The sequence below is a fragment of the Scyliorhinus torazame genome, chromosome 22 (assembly GCF_047496885.1).
Source record: "Scyliorhinus torazame isolate Kashiwa2021f chromosome 22, sScyTor2.1, whole genome shotgun sequence".
Classification (NCBI taxonomy): Eukaryota; Metazoa; Chordata; class Chondrichthyes; order Carcharhiniformes; family Scyliorhinidae; genus Scyliorhinus; species Scyliorhinus torazame.
The window spans coordinates 91,010,605-91,028,053 of NC_092728.1; the positions used below are offsets into that span (position 1 = coordinate 91,010,605).

At 47.8% G+C, this 17,449-nt stretch overlaps 1 protein-coding gene across 3 annotated transcripts in view; it reads right to left on the reverse strand.

The window, feature by feature from the left end:
• The window catches only part of c5 (complement component 5), a 223,942-nt gene that overhangs the window by 90,026 nt on the left and 116,467 nt on the right, over positions 1–17,449 (reverse strand). For 2 of the 3 annotated variants that reach the window (XM_072488561.1, XM_072488562.1), the window contains exons 19-21: positions 9,052–9,134; positions 8,829–8,968; positions 4,852–5,082 (exon numbers count right to left, since the gene is read on the reverse strand). In XM_072488561.1, coding sequence (XP_072344662.1) covers positions 4,852–5,082; positions 8,829–8,968; positions 9,052–9,134 — 454 coding nt within the window. The remainder of the gene's footprint in view (positions 1–4,851; positions 5,083–8,828; positions 8,969–9,051; positions 9,135–17,449) is intronic. The other variant, XM_072488563.1, reaches the window with a different exon arrangement.

The window sequence follows — 17,449 nt, forward strand, 5'->3', positions numbered from 1 at the left end:
TGCAACATGACTTGCCAATTCTTTTACTCAATGCCACGGCCAATGAAGGCAAGCATGCCGTATGCCTTCTGGACTACCTTCTCCACCTGTGTTGACCCTTTCAGTGACCTGTAGACCATTACACCTAGATCTCTCTGACTTTCAATACTCTTGAGGGTTCTACCATTCACTGTATATTCCCTACCTGCATTAGACCTTCCAAAATGCATTCCCTCACATTTGTCCGGATTAAACTCCATCTGCCATCTCTCCGCCCAAGTCTCCAAACGATCTCAATCCTGCTGTATCCTCTGGCAGCCCTCATCGCTATCTGCAATTCCACCAACCTTTGTGTCATCTGCAAATTTGCTAATCAGCCACCAACCTTTGTGTCATCTGCAAACTTACTAATCAGATGTTATGTGTATTTCTAGGCATAGTTTGTGGCCCCTCAATGTGAATTTCACCATTATAAATGGTCATCTGACTTTTCAAATTGTCTGGGTGCCCCCAGCAAGGCAAGTAAGGGAATTCACGGAGGCAACACACCCATGAATAGATATAATCTCTTATGTCAGGTTACTAACTGCACTGAAGTATTGAAAGCAAAGAAGGGGATTGCGCAAAATTTAAAAATAGAGGATTAACACTTCTCTGCTGCTAATCATGTTCGTATGTACATATGCACATATGTTCATATGTACATATGCACATATGTTTTAACAGTTTGCAGCCGCTGTCTAATTAACCTCTTGAAAATTAGTTGCAAATTTATCTTCTTTGCAAATCACAAGTAGCTGTGGTCATTATAAAATGTTTTAAAAAACAGAAACATAACACCTATAAGTTATATGGTGAAATGTAATGTTCTGTGTGGCGCTGAACTGAAGATCCTTAGTTCAATTTCCAGTCTGCACCTCGTTTATTGGTTTAGTGGGGCACCACAATTGGCCTCCTTGCCAACTATACCTCATCCAAGGGACTATGATTCAAGTGCCTTTCACCAACTCTGTCTCCAAAAACACTGTCTGTCTTTATCTCTCCCTCTTCCTTAGCCCCACTGCTCATGAAACTCTCACCATGCTTTTGCAACCTCCAGACCTTTCCAACATCCACTTCGCTAGCTGCCCAAGCTCCATCTTACGTAATCTCCAATTCATTCAAAATTCAGTCACCTAGATTCTATCTTGCTTGAAATCCTGCTTGTGGTGATATACATCACTATAAGTACACAAAGAGTTAATGTACATACACTACACCTAGCTAGACACTAGAGGGAACACCAGAGTCATGACACACAGACAGTCAACCAATAGGTCAGTAAGATAGGACATGACCAATGGGCAGTCACGATACACACAGAGGTGACACTACCACAGGAGGGCATTACACCAACCCATATAAAAGGACACATCACACATGCTCAGTCTCTTTCCAGTGGAGACTCTCAGTGAGTACAGACACAGTGTTGATTGAACATCACTCCCACCACATGGATTGTAGCAGACTGGTTAGTCAGTCTGAGTAGCTATAGCAGGATTAACAGTAGCATCAAATCCAAGTAGGAGAATTGTTAATAGTTCAATAAACGTGTTGAAGCTATCTCCAAGTCTGAACCTTCCTTTGTCAGAGTGCACATCAAGGAAGCAGCTTATGCTACTTATTACCCAATCCTTGCCAACCTCAGTTGCCATTTATCTCTTAGCAAACTGAATTCAAGGGGGTGGGTCAGATTTTGTTCTAGTGTCCTGGATCCTCCCCATTGGTTGGAGAACCAGCAGGAACCCCACGTCACTTTTAAGGCAGAGGCTCAATGCAATGAAGTAACTGTTAGGCACTTAATGAAATGAAATGAAATGAAAATCGCTTATTGTCACAAGTAGGCTTCAATGAAGTTACTGTAAAAAGCCCCTAGTCGCCACATTCCGGCGCCTGTTCGGGGAGGCTGGTACGGGAATTGAACCGTGCTGCTGGCCTGCCTTGGTCTGCTTTAAAAGCCAGCGATTTAGCCCAGTGAGCTAAACCAGCCCCAAAGCTGGCCTGCATTGGACTTCCCATGTGATTAGGGCCCCCAGACGTTGGAAATCCCTCTCCCAGAAGTTGGCAGCCAATGAGGGGCCAGCAGATGTCCATTGCAGGGAATGCCACCGAGAGCGGCAGCTGATACCAGCCTCATGATCGACAAAGGATCATTGAACGCAAGTGAGTGAGGTGATGAGATGGGGTGTGGGGAGATGGTCACTGGCGAGTTGAGTCAAAGGAAAGGGCAGGGGCCTGGCTTTCAGTAACCTACCTCTACCGCCCCCAATTTCTAATACCTGTGAACAAGGGACCACCCTCTGAGACAGCTGGCAAACCCAACAGGATTTGCTGGGAGGCCTTTGGGAAACATGGGACAGCTGTGTGAGTTTGGGAGAGGCACCACTAAATTCTGGTGGGCTCTGGGATAATTAGCTTTAAGTGGCTCATTAAGCTTACAGCCTAATTGCCTTCTACAGCTGGCAGGCAAGATTCTGCATCGGGCCCTTCCCACCCCCAACTTGATTGAGGACAGTTTTCCTGATGTTGGAATCCAATGCAGGTACTCCCACCTGATTCTCCTGCCCACCGTCATCCCCATGCCCTCTTCGGCCACTAAATCCAGTCATACATTTTTGAAACATCTCCATATCTTTGCTTCTCCTTACAACTGCAGCCTGAATCCATCTAAGGTTCCTGTCCATGACCTGCACTCTGCTAACATCTCTCCACTGCACAATTTATCCCTCCCATGATTTAACCATCAGTGGAATTTAGCATTTTGCCTCTTCACTCTGGAACTCCTTCTTCCACTTTGGCTAGATTTCTGCCTCATCTTCCAAATAAGAATAACTTTTATATATTTATATATAATCCCTTTATTCTTGCAAAAAAGGCATTCTTTAAAAAAATGATCCTTTGGAAAAGGGCTCTCAGCCGTTTCCTCATCTTTTCTTTAATCACAATCTTGGTTACTACATCGTGATTTTGATTTTGATTTGATTTATTATTGTCATTAGTATTAGTATACAGTGAAAAGTATTGTTTCTTGCATGCTGTACAAACATTGCATACCGTACATGGGGAAGGAAGGAGAGACTGCAGAATATAATGTTACAGTTATAGCAAGGTGTAGAGAAAAGAACAACTTAATATGAGGTTAGGGCAGCACGGTGGCACAGAGGTTAGCCCTGCTGCCTCACGAGGTCACTCTCCGTGTGGAGTTTGCACATTCTCCCCGTGTCTGCGTGGATTTCGCCCCCACAACCCTAAGATGTGCAAGGTAGGTGGATTGGCCATGGTAATTTGCCCCTTAATTGGAAAAAATTAATTGAGTACACTAAATTTATTTTAAAAAAATGAAATACGAGGTAGGTCCATTCAAATGTCTGATGGCAGGCAGTAGGGAAGAAGCTGTTCTTGAGTCGGTTGGTACGTGACCTCAAACTTTGGTATCTTTTTCCTGACAGGAGAAGGTGGAAGAGAGTATGTCCGGGGTGCGTGGGGTCCTTAATTATGCTGGCTGCCTTTCTGAGGCAGCGGGAATTGTAGACAGAGTCAATGGATGGGAGGTTTGCGTGATGGAGTGGCCTACATTCACAACCTTTTGTAATTTCCTGCGGTCTTGGGCAGAGCAGGAACCATACCAAGCTGTGATACAACCAGAAAGAATGCTTTCTAATGTGCATCTGTAGAAGTTGGTGAGAGTCGCAGGCGACATGCCAAATTTCCTTAGTCTTCTGAGAAAGTAGAGTCGTTGGTGGGCTTTCTTAACTATAGTGTCAGCATGGGGGGGGACCAGGACAGGTTATTGGTGATCTGGACACCTAAAAACCTGAAGCTCTCGACCCTTTCTACTTCGTTCCCATTGATGTAGACAGGGGCATGTTCTCCACTACGCTTCCTGAAGTCGATGACAACATCCTTCGTTTTGTTGACATTGAGGGAGAAATTATTGTTGTCGCACCAGTTCACCAGATTCTCTATCTCATTCCTGTACTCTGTCTCGTCAATGGTTGAAATCCGACCCACTACTGTGGTGTATTCAACAAATTTGAAAATCGAGTTGGAGGGGAATTTGGCCACACAGTCAGAGGTGAACAAGGAGTATAGTAGGGGGCTGAGGACACAGCCTTGTGGGGCACCGGTGTTGAGGTTGATTGTGGAGGAGGTGTTATTGCCCATCCTTACTGATTGTGGCCTGTGGGTTAGAAAGTTCAAGATCCTGTCGCAGAGGGAGGAGTCAAGGCCCAGGCCACGGAGTTTGGAGATGTGTTTCCTAGGAATGATGGTGTTGAAGGCTGAGCTATAGTCGATAAATAGGAGTCTGATATAGATGTCTTTGTTATCTAGGTGTTCCAGGGTAGAGTGCAGGGCCATGGAAATGGGGTCTGCTGTGGACCTGTTGCAGCGGTAGCAGTAGGGATATGTGATCAGAAACCCCAACCAAAGCTATAGGCAAATTGGATTGTACCATTGTTGTCCAGTTTGCAGAGGTAAACTAAACCAGCTCCGATGGAGCTGGGAGCTTCCTGATCTGTATGGTTCAATGACCTCTGGAAAAATTCAATAACCATCAAAAGTACAATTTTAAATTTACAAGGTCAAAATTAACACTATTAGTTTCAGTAACTTGCATTTATATATAACCTTCAGAATCAAACATTTCAAGGCCTTCGAGAATGCCTTTTTGCAAGAAAAAGGGGATTATATTTGTGACATCCATATCATTAAGCAGTATTCATATTTTAATTTTGTATTATGATTTTAATCTGTTCCAGTTGATTCTTTTTTAAATTTACAACTTTGCTTATAAAGGTAGGGAAGATAATGAAGTGAAAAATTGCAACATACCACTACATTCAATTTGTGGACAATTATTTCTGATGCTGAATTTTGAATGTTCAGTGTGAAATTTATGCTGTGGACACCTATTTTCAGAGGAAGTACAGTGAATGTAAATGGAAGTGCTGAGAAACCTTCCAAGGTTTTTATTTGGCAAGTAGTACGCTGTTTTCCTTCAACGCTTGTTTGAGAGCCTTTGAATAAACATGTTCCCTCTTCTGTACTGATTTGTACACAAACCTTTGAACAAAATAATGTACAAGTAATTAAGCTTTCTTTTACATTTTATGTACTTCAGTATAGGTAGTTTAGCTCAGTTAGGGGGCAGAAGGCTTTGGGTTCAACTTTCATTATAGGATTAATTACAAAGTGTCTGGACTGACACTTCAGTGTAAAATTGGAGCTGTCAGGGGTGGAGATGACACATTAAACTGAGCCTCTACCTACCTGTTAAGGTGGATATGAGAGAACTCTTTGTACTACTGAAAGCATATCCCTTGGCCAACATTATTTCCTCAACCAACATCAGCAAAATGAATTAATTGTTTATCTTGTTTGTTGATTCAGAACTTGATGATTACAAATTGTCTTCTATGATTAGTTATATAATAATAATGATTTAATTAAAAACTAATTAAGTATTTGAGAAGCACTTCGGGATACCCAGAAGACAAATAGGACATAAGACATAGGAACAGGAGTAGGCCATTTGCCCCCTTGAGCTTGCGCCATCATTCAATAAGATCAATAAGATCTTGGGGGGAAGGGAAAGTCAGGGAACCAAGAGGTGAAGTAATCAGTGGGAAGCGTAGCTGCTTAAGAATACAAAAAAGCACGAAAAGACAAAACTCAGGAGAGGTTACGATAGTCCCCATCCCACAAAATATGACACAGTGTATGGAAAGGCTCAGTAAACCAAGGTCCACCACACTAAGAAAACAAAAAGGGACGGTCAATAGAGAATTAAAGGTGCTATATTTAAATGCGCGCAGTGTACGGAACAAGGTAGATGAGCTTATGGCCCAGATTGTGACTGGCAAGTATGATGTGGTAGGCATCACAGAGACATGGTTGCAGGGGGTTCAGGACTGACATTTAAACATCCAGGGATTCACAACCTATCGAAAAGACAGGGAGGTGGGCAGAGGGGGCGGGGTTGCCTTGTTAATTAGGAATGAAATTAAATCAATAGCACTAAATGACATAGGGTCAGATGATGTGGAGTCTGTGTGGGTAGAGTTGAGGAACCACAAAGGCAAAAAAACCATAATGGGAGTTATGTACAGGCCTCCTAACAGTGGCCAGGACCGGGGGCACAAAATGCACCACAAAATAGAAAGTGCATGTCAGAAAGGCAAGATCACAGTGATCATGGGGGACTTCAATCTGCAGGTGGACTGGGTAAATAATGCTGCCAGTGGACCCAAGGAAAGGGAATTCATTGAATGTTTACAGGAGGGCTTTTTGGAACAGCTTGTGATGGAGCCCACGAGGGAACAGGCCATTCTGGACTGTGTTATGTAATGAGCCAGACTTGATTAAAGATCTTAAAGTAAGGGAGCACTTAGGAGGCAGTGATCATAATATGGTAGAATTCAATCTCCAATTTGAAAGAAAGAAGGTAGAATCAGCTGTAAAGGTGTTACAGTTAAATAAAGGTAACTACAGGGGCATGAGGGAGGAACTGACGAAAATCGACTGGGAGCAGAGCCAAGTGGGGAAGACAGTAGAACAGCAATGGCAGGAGTTTCTGGGAGTAATTGAGGACACAGTACAGAGGTTCATCCCAAAGAAAAGAAAGGTTATCAGAGGGGGGATTAGGCAGCCATGGCTGACAAAGGAAGTTAGGGAATGCATCAAAGCAAAAGAGAAAGCCTATAATGTGGCAAAGAGTAGTGGGAAGTCAGAAGATTGGGAAGGCTACAAAAACAAACAGAGGATAACAAAGAGAGAAATAAGGAAAGAGAGGATCAAATATGAAGGTAGGCTAGCCAGTTAACATTAGGAATGATAGTAAAAGTTTCTTTAAATACATTAAAAACAAACGGGAGGCAAAAGTTGACATTGGGCCGCTCCAAAATGACGCTGGTAATTTTGTGATGGGAGACAAGGAAATAGCTGAGGAACTAAATAAGTACTTTGCGTCAGTCTTCACAGTAGAAGACATGAGTAATATCCCACCAATTCCGGAGAGTCGGGGCAGAGTTGAATATGGTAACCATCACAAAGGAGAAAGTGCTAGAGAAACTAAGAGGTCTAAAACTTGATAAATCTCCGGGCCCAGATGGACTACATCATAGAGTTCTAAAGGAGATAGCTGAAGAAATAGTGGAGGCGTTAGTTATGATCTTTCAAAAGTCACTGGAGTCAGGGAAAGTCCCAGAGGATTGGAAAATCGCTGTTGTAACCCCCCTGTTCAAGAAGGGAACAAGGAAAAAGATGGAAAATTATAGGCCAATTAACCTAACCTCGGTTGTTGGCAAGATTCTAGAATCCATTGTTAAGGATGAGATTTCTAAATTCTTGGAAGTGCAGGGTCAGATTAGGACAAGTCAGCATGGATTTAGTAAGGGGAGGTCGTGCCTGACAAACCTGTTAGAGTTCTTTGAAGAGATAACAAATAGGTTAGACCAAGGTGAGTCAATGGATGTTATCTATCTTGACTTCCAAAAGGCCTTTGATAAGGTGCCTCACGGGAGGCTGCTGAGTAAAATAAGGGCCCATGGTATTCGAGGCAAGGTACTAACATGGATTGACGATTGGCTGTCAGGCAGAAGGCAGAGAGTTGGGATAAAAGGTTCTTTTTCGGAATGGCAACCAGTTACGAGTGGTGTCTCGCAGGGTTCAGTGTTGGGGCCACAGCTGTTCTCTTTATATATTAACGATCTAGATGACGGGACTGGGGGCATTCTGGCTAAGTTTGCCGATGATACAAAGATAGGTGGAGGGGCAGGTAGTATGGAGGAGGTGGGGAGGCTGCAGAAAGATTTAGACAGTTTAGGAGAGTGGTCCAAGAAATGGCAGATGAAATTCAACGTGGGCAAGTGCGAGGTCTTGCACTTTGGAAAAAAGAATAGAGGCATGGACTATTTTCTAAACGGTGACAAAATTCATAATGCTGAAGTGCAAAGGGACTTGGGAGTCCTAGTCCAGGATTCTCTAAAGGTAAACTTGCAGGTTGAGTCCGTAATTAAGAAAGCAAATGCAATGTTGTCATTCATCTCAAGAGGCTTGGAATATAAAAGCAGGGATGTACTTCTGAAGCTTTATAAAGCATTAGTTACGCCCCATTTAGAATACTGTGAGCAATTTTTGGCCCCACACCTCAGGAAGGACATACTGGCACTGGAGCAGGTCCAGCGGAGATTCACACGGATGATCCCAGGAATGGTAGGCCTAACATACGATGAACGTCTGAGGATCCTGGGATTATATTCATTGGAGTTTAGGAGGTTGAGGGGAGATCTAATAGAAACTTACAAGATAATGAATGGCTTAGATAGGGTGGATGTAGGGAAGTTGTTTCCATTAGCAGGGGAGACTAGGACCCGGGGGCACAGCCTTAGAATAAAAGGGAGTCACTTTAGAACAGAGATGAGGAGAAATTTCTTCAGCCAGAGAGTGGTGGGTCTGTGGAATTCATTGCCACAGAGGGCGGTGGAGGCCGGGACGTTGAGTGTCTTTAAGACAGAAGTTGATAAATTCTTGATTTCTCGAGGAATTAAGGGCTATGGAGAGAGAGCGAGTTGAAATCAGCCATGATTGAATGGTGGAGTGGACTCGATGGGCCGAATGGCCTTACTTCCGCTCCTATGTCTTATGGTCTTATTATGGTCTTATTTGACTGACTCAGAGGTTTATGACCATGTTCTGAAATTAATATAATCAAAATGCAGCAATGAATAAGCCTTGCTCAAAGTGGTTCCGGACAGCTGCCAACATATCATTTTCATGCATATTTCTAATAATGTTTTAAAAATATATACCCTTGTTTTGTCCTTCCAATAATTATACACAGAAGCTCTTAGTTGCACTTGTTCACCTCGCACGACAGAATAAGGTAGTTTTGCTTTTAGAATCAAATCTTGATAAACTATCACCTTTATTGAGTCAGCAACACATATACCTGCATAAAATATGAGAATTAAGAAGGATTGAATCGCATGCTTAATATTGGCAAGTTCTAAAGCTCTCCGGCTGTTTACTTACCAGAATTAGAAATTCCAACTCCTTGGACTTCCCAAGTAGTTAGTGAATCAGGCAACGTTTTTAACAGTGGTTGAGTACCTGAGCTGGACATAATGAGGACACAAAATTTATGTAAATCTGTGCCACATATAAAATTTAAATAACAAATTTACTGTATTATTAATAGTTGAAAACCACACAAAGACAACTCCTGTGATTTAAAAAATCTTATTTATTACATATTCATCTGAAGTCTGGACTTCTGTTAACTTTTTAAAAATCCGTTTCCCATTAACAGAGCTGAAACTTTTATTTGTAGATACAAGGGGCGGGATTCTCTGCCGGCGGGATTCTCCGTTTTGCCGGCGCCTGGGAGTTTCCCAAAGGCGTGGGGCTGCCCCACAATGGGAAACCCCACTGACCGGCCAGAGTAACGGAGAATCCCGCCGGCGGGTCGAGGCAGAAATGTGGCGGGGCGGGTTGGTGAATCCAGTCCAAGAAACTTAAATGAACAATACGTGGGCGGGATTCTCTGCCGGCGGGATGCTCCATTTTGCTGGCACCCGGGGGTTTCCCGACGGCGTGGGGCTGCCCCACAATGGGACATGGTGAGGCAGAAATGTGGCGCCGCGGGGCGGAGCATCCCGCCCACTATATCAAACCAAATGGCAAATTATCTGTGGAATAAAGACAAAATTTAGCATTCTCATTGAATTGTTCTTGTATATGTTATGAGTTTCAATGTTCAAATATTTGCTTTGTTTTCATTTAATCAAACCTCTTGATATTTACTATGGACATTTATGGTGAAAGAGTAAAGACCACAAGTATATACGTATGCACCAACCGTCTGCATTTTACAGTGTGTTTGAACCCAGTCACTACTTTATATGCATTTATACTTTGCCATCATGTTACAGATAGTTCCAAACAGTTTTCCTCCAAACTGCTACATTTCTATACTGGGCTCCCTAGTTGAACGTTTATGTGCACTGCTACTCCACAAGAGTTACAACTAATGTGAACCAGCCATGGGAAAATACTAATTCAGTAACTTACACCTCAGCAGAATGAGGCCAAACACTTCAAGAAAACGCCTTAAATGCTTTTTGGCTTATACCTTAGATAATGTACAGTCCAGCTCAACTTATGTTTGACCATATTTTTAGTCATCTGTCCTTCTGTTGCTCGGCATCAAAAATTTTCATATCAATATTGCTCTTACTCAGCATCTTGGGATGTTGTGCCACATCAAAGTGCTCTACAAATGCAAGTTATTATTTCACTGTTCAATATCAAAGTAAATGTGTTTCTCAGGATTGAACAGAAAACCATGGGTTACTGTATTTGGCCATAATACTTTCTGCCATGTTAGAGAGAAGAAGGTTAAGAGGTGACTTAATTGAGGCATACAAGATGATCAGAGGATTGGATAGGGTGGACAGTGAGAGCCTTTTTCCTCAGACGGTGATGTCTAGCACGAGGGGACATAGCTTTAAATTGAGGGGAGATAGATATAGGACAGATGTCAGAGGTAGGTTCTTTACTCAGAGAGTAGTACGGGTGTGGAATGCTCTGCCTGCAACAGTAGTGGACTCACCAACACTAAGGGTATTCAAATGGTCACTGGATAGACATATGGACGATAAGGGTGTAGACGGGCTTTAGAGTGGTTTCACAGGTCGGACAAATGAAAAGAGCAGCCTCTTAAAGGGATACTGCACCAAACAAAAAAAATCACAACTGAAGCTTAAAAAGTCAAACCAAAATGTGATTAAAGGGGTTAATAAAACACCCCAACCGCTGCAGAGCCTACCGGGCATGGAAGGCCTCAATGGTGCCAGCATACACTGTATGTTCCCTCTCCAGGGACACATGACTGTGAATATAGCCATGGTCAATGGGCAGGTGGTGGGGTGAGATGGGGTGGGGGAGGGAGGGGGGGTGGACCTCCCCCTCCTCACCCCTCCTCACCCATTGTTTAGCCAGGTTCATGATAAGTGATCCTAGTCTCCTGGGGCACTAGTTCTTCCCCTCTCTACACCAGGTACCCATTTATACTATTTTGTGTATAACCAATTAAATTAGATTAAATAAATTCAGGGACAAATCAAAATAGCAGCCCCTTGAAGGGGAGTCTATTTATAGGTGAGTCAATGCTCATCACCTGTATTTAACAATGCAATTGATGGACTTCCGGGTGCGGCGATGCAGAGCTAGGTCGTATGTTCGGTAGCTCCCGCTTGGAACGGACTTTTGGGCTATTTACAGGGCCCCCACGGCATTTGTTTGACATTTCCCGGTGTGGGAAGAAGACTGCAACATTCCCCCGATAGTGTCCCCCAGGAATGGTATGTCTCTCGGTTACCAGACCCGGCAGAAACAGTAAAAGATTTGGCTGTAGCTGCAGGATAAACAGAGCCTCTTCCACCATGCAGGCGGGGGAAGGGCAAGCTTAAAGCTGCAAGCTGACTTGAGGGCCTTTATTAAAGGTGAATTCTAGCAGCAGAGGGAACAACTGTGAAAAGATCTACCAAGGCCACTGAAGAAGCAGGGACGAGGCTTCCGGTGGCGGCCATGGAGGAATAGGTCGCGCATTCGGCAGCTCCCATCTGGAACGGACTCTCAGACCATTTTCAGGAGTTTCCACAGACTTTTTGGGGCAGATTGGTGAATCGAACACTGCCAAAAGGATTGCCTCTCGAGACTTCCGGTTGCGGCTATGCAGAGCTAAGTCGCACATTCGGCGGCTCCCGCAAAAACTGACTTTTGGGCTCTTTTCAGGGCCCCCAAGGGCACTTATTTGACGTTTCCCGGTGTGGGAAGGAGTTAATAATTGCTCCCCGGGGGGCTGTGGGCTGATGCCCTAAGTAGGGTAAACGCATCGTCCTCGTGTGCCAGGCTAAACCTGATACAATTTAAGGTGTTACACAGGGCGCATATGACTGGAGCACGGCTCAGTAAATTTTTTGGAGTAGAGGATAGGTGTGCGAGATGCTCGAGAAGCCCAGCGAATCACACCCACATGTTCTGGTCATGTCCGGCACTACAGGGGTTTTGGGTGGGGGTGACAAAGGTGCTTTCGAAGGTGGTGGGGGTCCAGGTCGAACCAAGCTGGGAGTTGGCTATATTCGGGGCTGCAGAGGAGCCGGGAGTGCAGGAGGCGAAAGAGGCTGATGTTTTGGCCTTTGCGTCCCTAGTAGCCCGGCGCAGGATAATGCTGATGTGGAAGGAAGCCAAGCCCCCGGGTGTGGAGACCTGGATAAATGACATGGCAGGGTTTATAAAGTTGGAACGGATTAAGTTCGTCCTAAGGGGATCGGCTCAAGGGTTCACCAGGCGGTGGCAACCGTTCGTCGAATACTCACAGAAAGATAGAGGGAATGGAAAAGAAGAAGACAGCAGCGGCAACCCGGGGCGGGGGGGGGGGGGGGGGGAGGAACCAGAAGGACTCTCAGGGATGTTAGCGTATATGTATAATATGTATAGGTTGTTGTTATAAGTAATTGTATATTGGACTTGCTGAATTGTATTTTTGGAGAGTATTTATTTGGGACAAGGCAGTTGCCATTTAGTTTTGTTTTTTAATTTTGATGTTGTTTATATATTATTTATTTATTGTTTAAAACTGGCCATTGTTATTTATATTGTTATATTACTGTGTAAAGGATACACAATGTACTGTCATGGTTGGCCAAAAATTTTGAATACAATATATATTTTAAAAAAAATATTTGCTCCCCGTCAGTATATGGCTTTAACTAGGAGCGGGGCGAGAAAAAAGGTGGTGGTGGACCAGAAGAAGGGTGGGAAGAAGGACAAAATGGCGGCGGGCAGAGACCAGGCAGCGTGGAGGCAATGGGGGGAGGAGCAACAGGAGGGTATCCAGCGCTGCCTCACAGAGATTAAAACGTACCTGCTAGAGCCGATGAAGGCTTCTACTGATAAGCTGCTGGAGACACAGACGGCCCAGGGGGTGGTGATCCGAGAGGCTCGACAAAAGATCTCTGACAATGAGGACGAGATCTTAGGCCTGGAGGTAAAGGTGGAGGCGCACGAGGCGCTCCACAAGAAATGGCAGGAGCGGTTCGAGGAGATGGAGAATCAGTCGAGGCGGAAGAATCTGCGGATTCTGGGCCTCCCGGAGGGGCTGGAGGGGCCGGACGTGGGGGCCTATGTGATCACCATGTTGAACTTGCTGATGGGAGCGGGGTCCTTCCAGGGGTCCCTGGAGCTGGAAGGGGCCCATAGAGTGTTGGCGAGGAGGCCCAAGGCTAACGAGCCTCCGCGGGCGGTGCTGGTGCGGTTCCATCGGTTCGTCGATCGGGAGTGTGTGCTCAGGTGTGCCAAGAAGGAGAGGAGCAGCAGGTGGGAGAATGCGGAGGTTCGGATATATCAGGACTGGAGTGCGGAGGTGGAGAAGAGGAGCGCCGGGTACAATCGAGTGAAGGCGGTGCTGCACAGGAAGGAGGTGAAGTTTGGCATGTTGCAGTCGGCGCGACTGTGGGTTACCTACAAGGACCGGCACCATTACTTTGAGTCTCCGGAGGAGGCGTGGGCCTTTGTTCATGCCGAAAATCTGGACACAGACTGAGGGTCGGGATGACTGCAATTGGGGACTGCGGTGGATATGTTATGCCTATTTTGGTTCGGGGGGGGGCCTTTGCATTGTTTTGGGTTTCTTTTTCTCTGTGTTTTTCTATTTTGGGTTGGGGAGGGTGGATGGGGGCGGGTTTGGCACTGTTTTGGTTGGTGGCGGGGCCTGGTAGGTGGAGAGCGCGGGATTTTTTCCCGCTCCGTGGCGGGGAAGCGAGGATTGTTTCCCGCGCTGAGAACGGAGGGGGGAGGGGGAGAGCCTGTGGATGGGGAGCGGGAGAGGGGGGTTGCCACACAATGGGAGGAGTTGAAGGGGAGGCGGGAGTGGCCGGGGTCAGCAGGAGTCAGCTGAATTGCGGAAGTGCAATGGGGGGAGTAAACCAGCTAGGATGGGTCCTAGCCGGGGCGGAGTGGGGGGTGGGTGGGGGTGAATCGAGTTGCTGCTGCTAAGGTCAAGGAGGAGCTGGAGCGAGTGGGGTGGGTCAAGACGGGGGTATGCCGCTGTGGGGAACGGGCCGGGTGTGGGGTGCGTGCGCATGGCTGGCCGAGGAGGGGTCATGGCTAGTCGGCAGGGGAGGGCGGCGGGTAGCCCCCTGATCCGGCTGATAACCTGGAATGTAAGGGGACTGAATGGGCCGGTTAAGCGGGCCCGCGTGTTCGCGCACCTGAAGGGGCTCAAGGCGGATGTGGTTATGCTCCAGGAGACACACCTGAAGGTGGCAGACAAGGTAAGACTGAGGAAAGGGTGGGTAGGTCAGGTGTTTCATTCGGGGCTGGATGCCAAAAATCGAGGGGTGGCGATCTTGGTGGGAAAGAAGGTGTCATTTGAGGCGTCGAGCATTGTGGCAGATAATGGCGGTAGGTACATAATGGTAAGTGGTAAGTTGCAGGGAGAGAGGGTGGTACTGGTCAATGTGTATGCCCCGAACTGGGACGATGCGGGTTTTATGCGGCGTATGTTGGGTCGGATCCCAGACTTGGAAGTGGGGGGCCTGAGAAATGGGGGAGACTTTAACACGGTGTTGGATCCGGCACTGGATCGCTCCAGGTCTAGGACGGTAGGAAGCCGGTGGCGACCAGAGTGTTATGGGGATTTATGGACCAAATGGGAGGGGTGGACCCTTGGAGATTTGCAAGGCCGGGGGCTAGAGAATTTTCATTCTTCTCACATGTCCATAAAGTTTATTCTCGAATCGACTTTATCATTTTGAGTAGGGCGCTGATAGCGAGAGTAGAGGATACCGAGTATTCGGCAATAGCCATTTCGGACCACGCCCCGCATTGGGTGGACTTGGAGATGGGGGAAGAGAGGGACCAGCGCCCGCTGTGGCGCTTGGAGGTGGGGCTGTTGGCGGACGAGGAGGTGAGCGAGTGGGTCCGAGAAAGTATAGAGAGGTACTTGGAGACCAACGACAACGGGGAGGTCCGAGTGGGGATGGTATGGGAGGCACTGAAGGAGGTGGTGAGGGGAGAGCTGATCTCCATCAGGGCCCACAAGGAGCGGAGGGAGCGGGGGGAGAGGGAGAGGCTGGTGGGGGAGATGGTGAGGGTAGACAGGAGGTATGCGGAAGAGCCTGAGGAAGGATTGTTGAGGAAGAGGCGCAGCCTCCAGGCCGAATTCGACCTGGTGACCACCATGAAGGCGGAGGTGCAGTGGAGGAAGGCCCAGGGGGCGGTCTACGAGTATGGGGAAAAGGTAAGCCGGATGCTGGCGCATCAGCTTCGGAAGCGGGACGCAGCTAGGGAGATCGGAGGAGTTAAGGACAGGGGAGGGAGCGTGGTGCGAAGCGGGGTTGGCATCAATGGGGTCTTCAGGGACTTCTACGAGGAATTGTACCGATCAGAGCCCCCACGGGAGCAGGGAGGGATGGGCCGTTTCCTGGACCAATTGAGGTTTCCAAAGGTGGAAGAGGGCCTGGTGGTGGGACTGGGGGCCCCGATTGGGCTGGAGGAGCTGATCAAAGGGATAGGAAGCATGCAGGCGGGGAAGGCACCGGGGCCGGACGGTTTCCTGGTCGAGTTCTATAAAAAATATATGGACCTGTTGGGCCCGCTGTTACTTAGGACCTTTAATGAGGCAGGGGAGGGGGGGGCTTTACCCCCGACGATGTCCCGGGCACTGATCTCCTTGATCCTGAAGCGGGACAAGGATCCCCTGCAATGTGGGTCTTACAGACCGATTTCCTTGCTAAATGTAGATGCCAAGGTGCTGGCGAAGGTCTTAGCCACGAGGATTGAGGACTGTGTGCCACAGATCATCCATGAAGACCAGATGGGGTTTGTGAAGGGGAGACAGTTGAACATGAATGTGCGGAGGCTTTTGAACGTTATCATGATGCCGGCGAGGGAGGGGGAGGCGGAGATAGTGGTGGCGATGGACGCTGAGAAAGCTTTCGATAGGGTAGAGTGGGGGTACCTGTGGGAGATGCTGAAGAGGTTTGGGTTTGGGGAGGGGTTTGTCAGGTGGGTTAGGCTGTTGTATGAGGTCCCGATGGCGAGTGTGGCCACAAATAGGAGGAGGTCCGAGTACTTTCGGTTGCACCGAGGGACGAGACAGGGGTGTCCCCTGTCCCCCCTGCTCTTCGCACTGGCGATTGAACCCCTGGCTATGGCACTGAGAGAGTCGAGGAACTGGAGGGGGTTGGTGCGGGGTGGGGAGGAGCATAGGGTGTCGCTTTATGCGGCCGACCTGCTGCTGTATGTGGCGGACCCGGTGGGAGGAATGCCAGAGGTAATGAGGATCCTTAGGGAATTCGGGGACTTTTCGGGGTACAAGCTCAATATGGGGAAGAGCGAGCTGTTCGTAGTTCAGCTAGGGGACCAGGAGAGGGGGATTGGCGAGCTCCCACTAAAAAGGGCAGAGAGGAGCTTCAGATATTTGGGGGTCCAGGTGGCCAGGAGCTGGGGGGCCCTGCATAGGCTTAACTTTACAAGGCTGGTGGAGCAAATGGAGGAGTTCAAGAGGTGGGACGCGTTGCCGCTGTCCTTGGCGGGTAGGGTGCAGTCAATCAAAATGACGGTGCTCCCAAGGTTTTTGTTCCTGTTCCAGTGCCTCCCCGTGTTTATCCCGAAGGCTTTTTTCAGGTGGGTTAACAGGTGTATAATGGGGTTTGTGTGGGCGCGAGGGACTCCGAGGGTGAGAAGGGTGTTCCTGGAGCGGAGTAGAGAGGGGGTGGTTGGCGCTGCCCAACCTCTGTGGGTACTACTGGGTGCTCTCAGGGGGGGGGGGGGGGGGGCGGGGGGGGGGGGGGGGGGGTGAGTGGGGAAGATCTCGGAAACTTACCAGGTGATGCAGGAGGAGGAGGAGGCCTCGGTGGTGGAGTTGAAAGGTAAGTGGGAGGAGGAGTTGGGAGAGGAGATCGAAGAGGGGACGTGGGCAGATGCCCTAGGGAGGGTGAACTCTTCCTCTTCGTGCGCGAGGCTCAGCCTCATACAGTTTAAGGTGCTGCACAGGGCACACATGACCGGGACAAGGATGAGCCGGTTCTTGGGGGGTGAGCACAGGTGTGTTAGGTGCTCAGGGAGCCCAGCAAATCACACCCATATGTTCTGGGCATGCCCAGCGCTGGAGGAATTTTGGAAGAGCGAAGCGAGGACGGTGTCGAGGGTGGTAGGATCCAGGGTCAGACCGGGCTGGGGGCTCGCAATATTTGGGGTGGCAGACGAGCCAGGAGTGCAGGCGGTGAAAGAGGCCGGAATTCTGGCCTTTGCGTCCCTGGTAGCCCGGCGAAGGATTCTCCTTCAGTGGAAGGATGCGCGGCCCCCAAGCGTGGAATCCTGGATCAGCGATATGGCAGGATTCATTAAATTGGAGAGGGTGAAA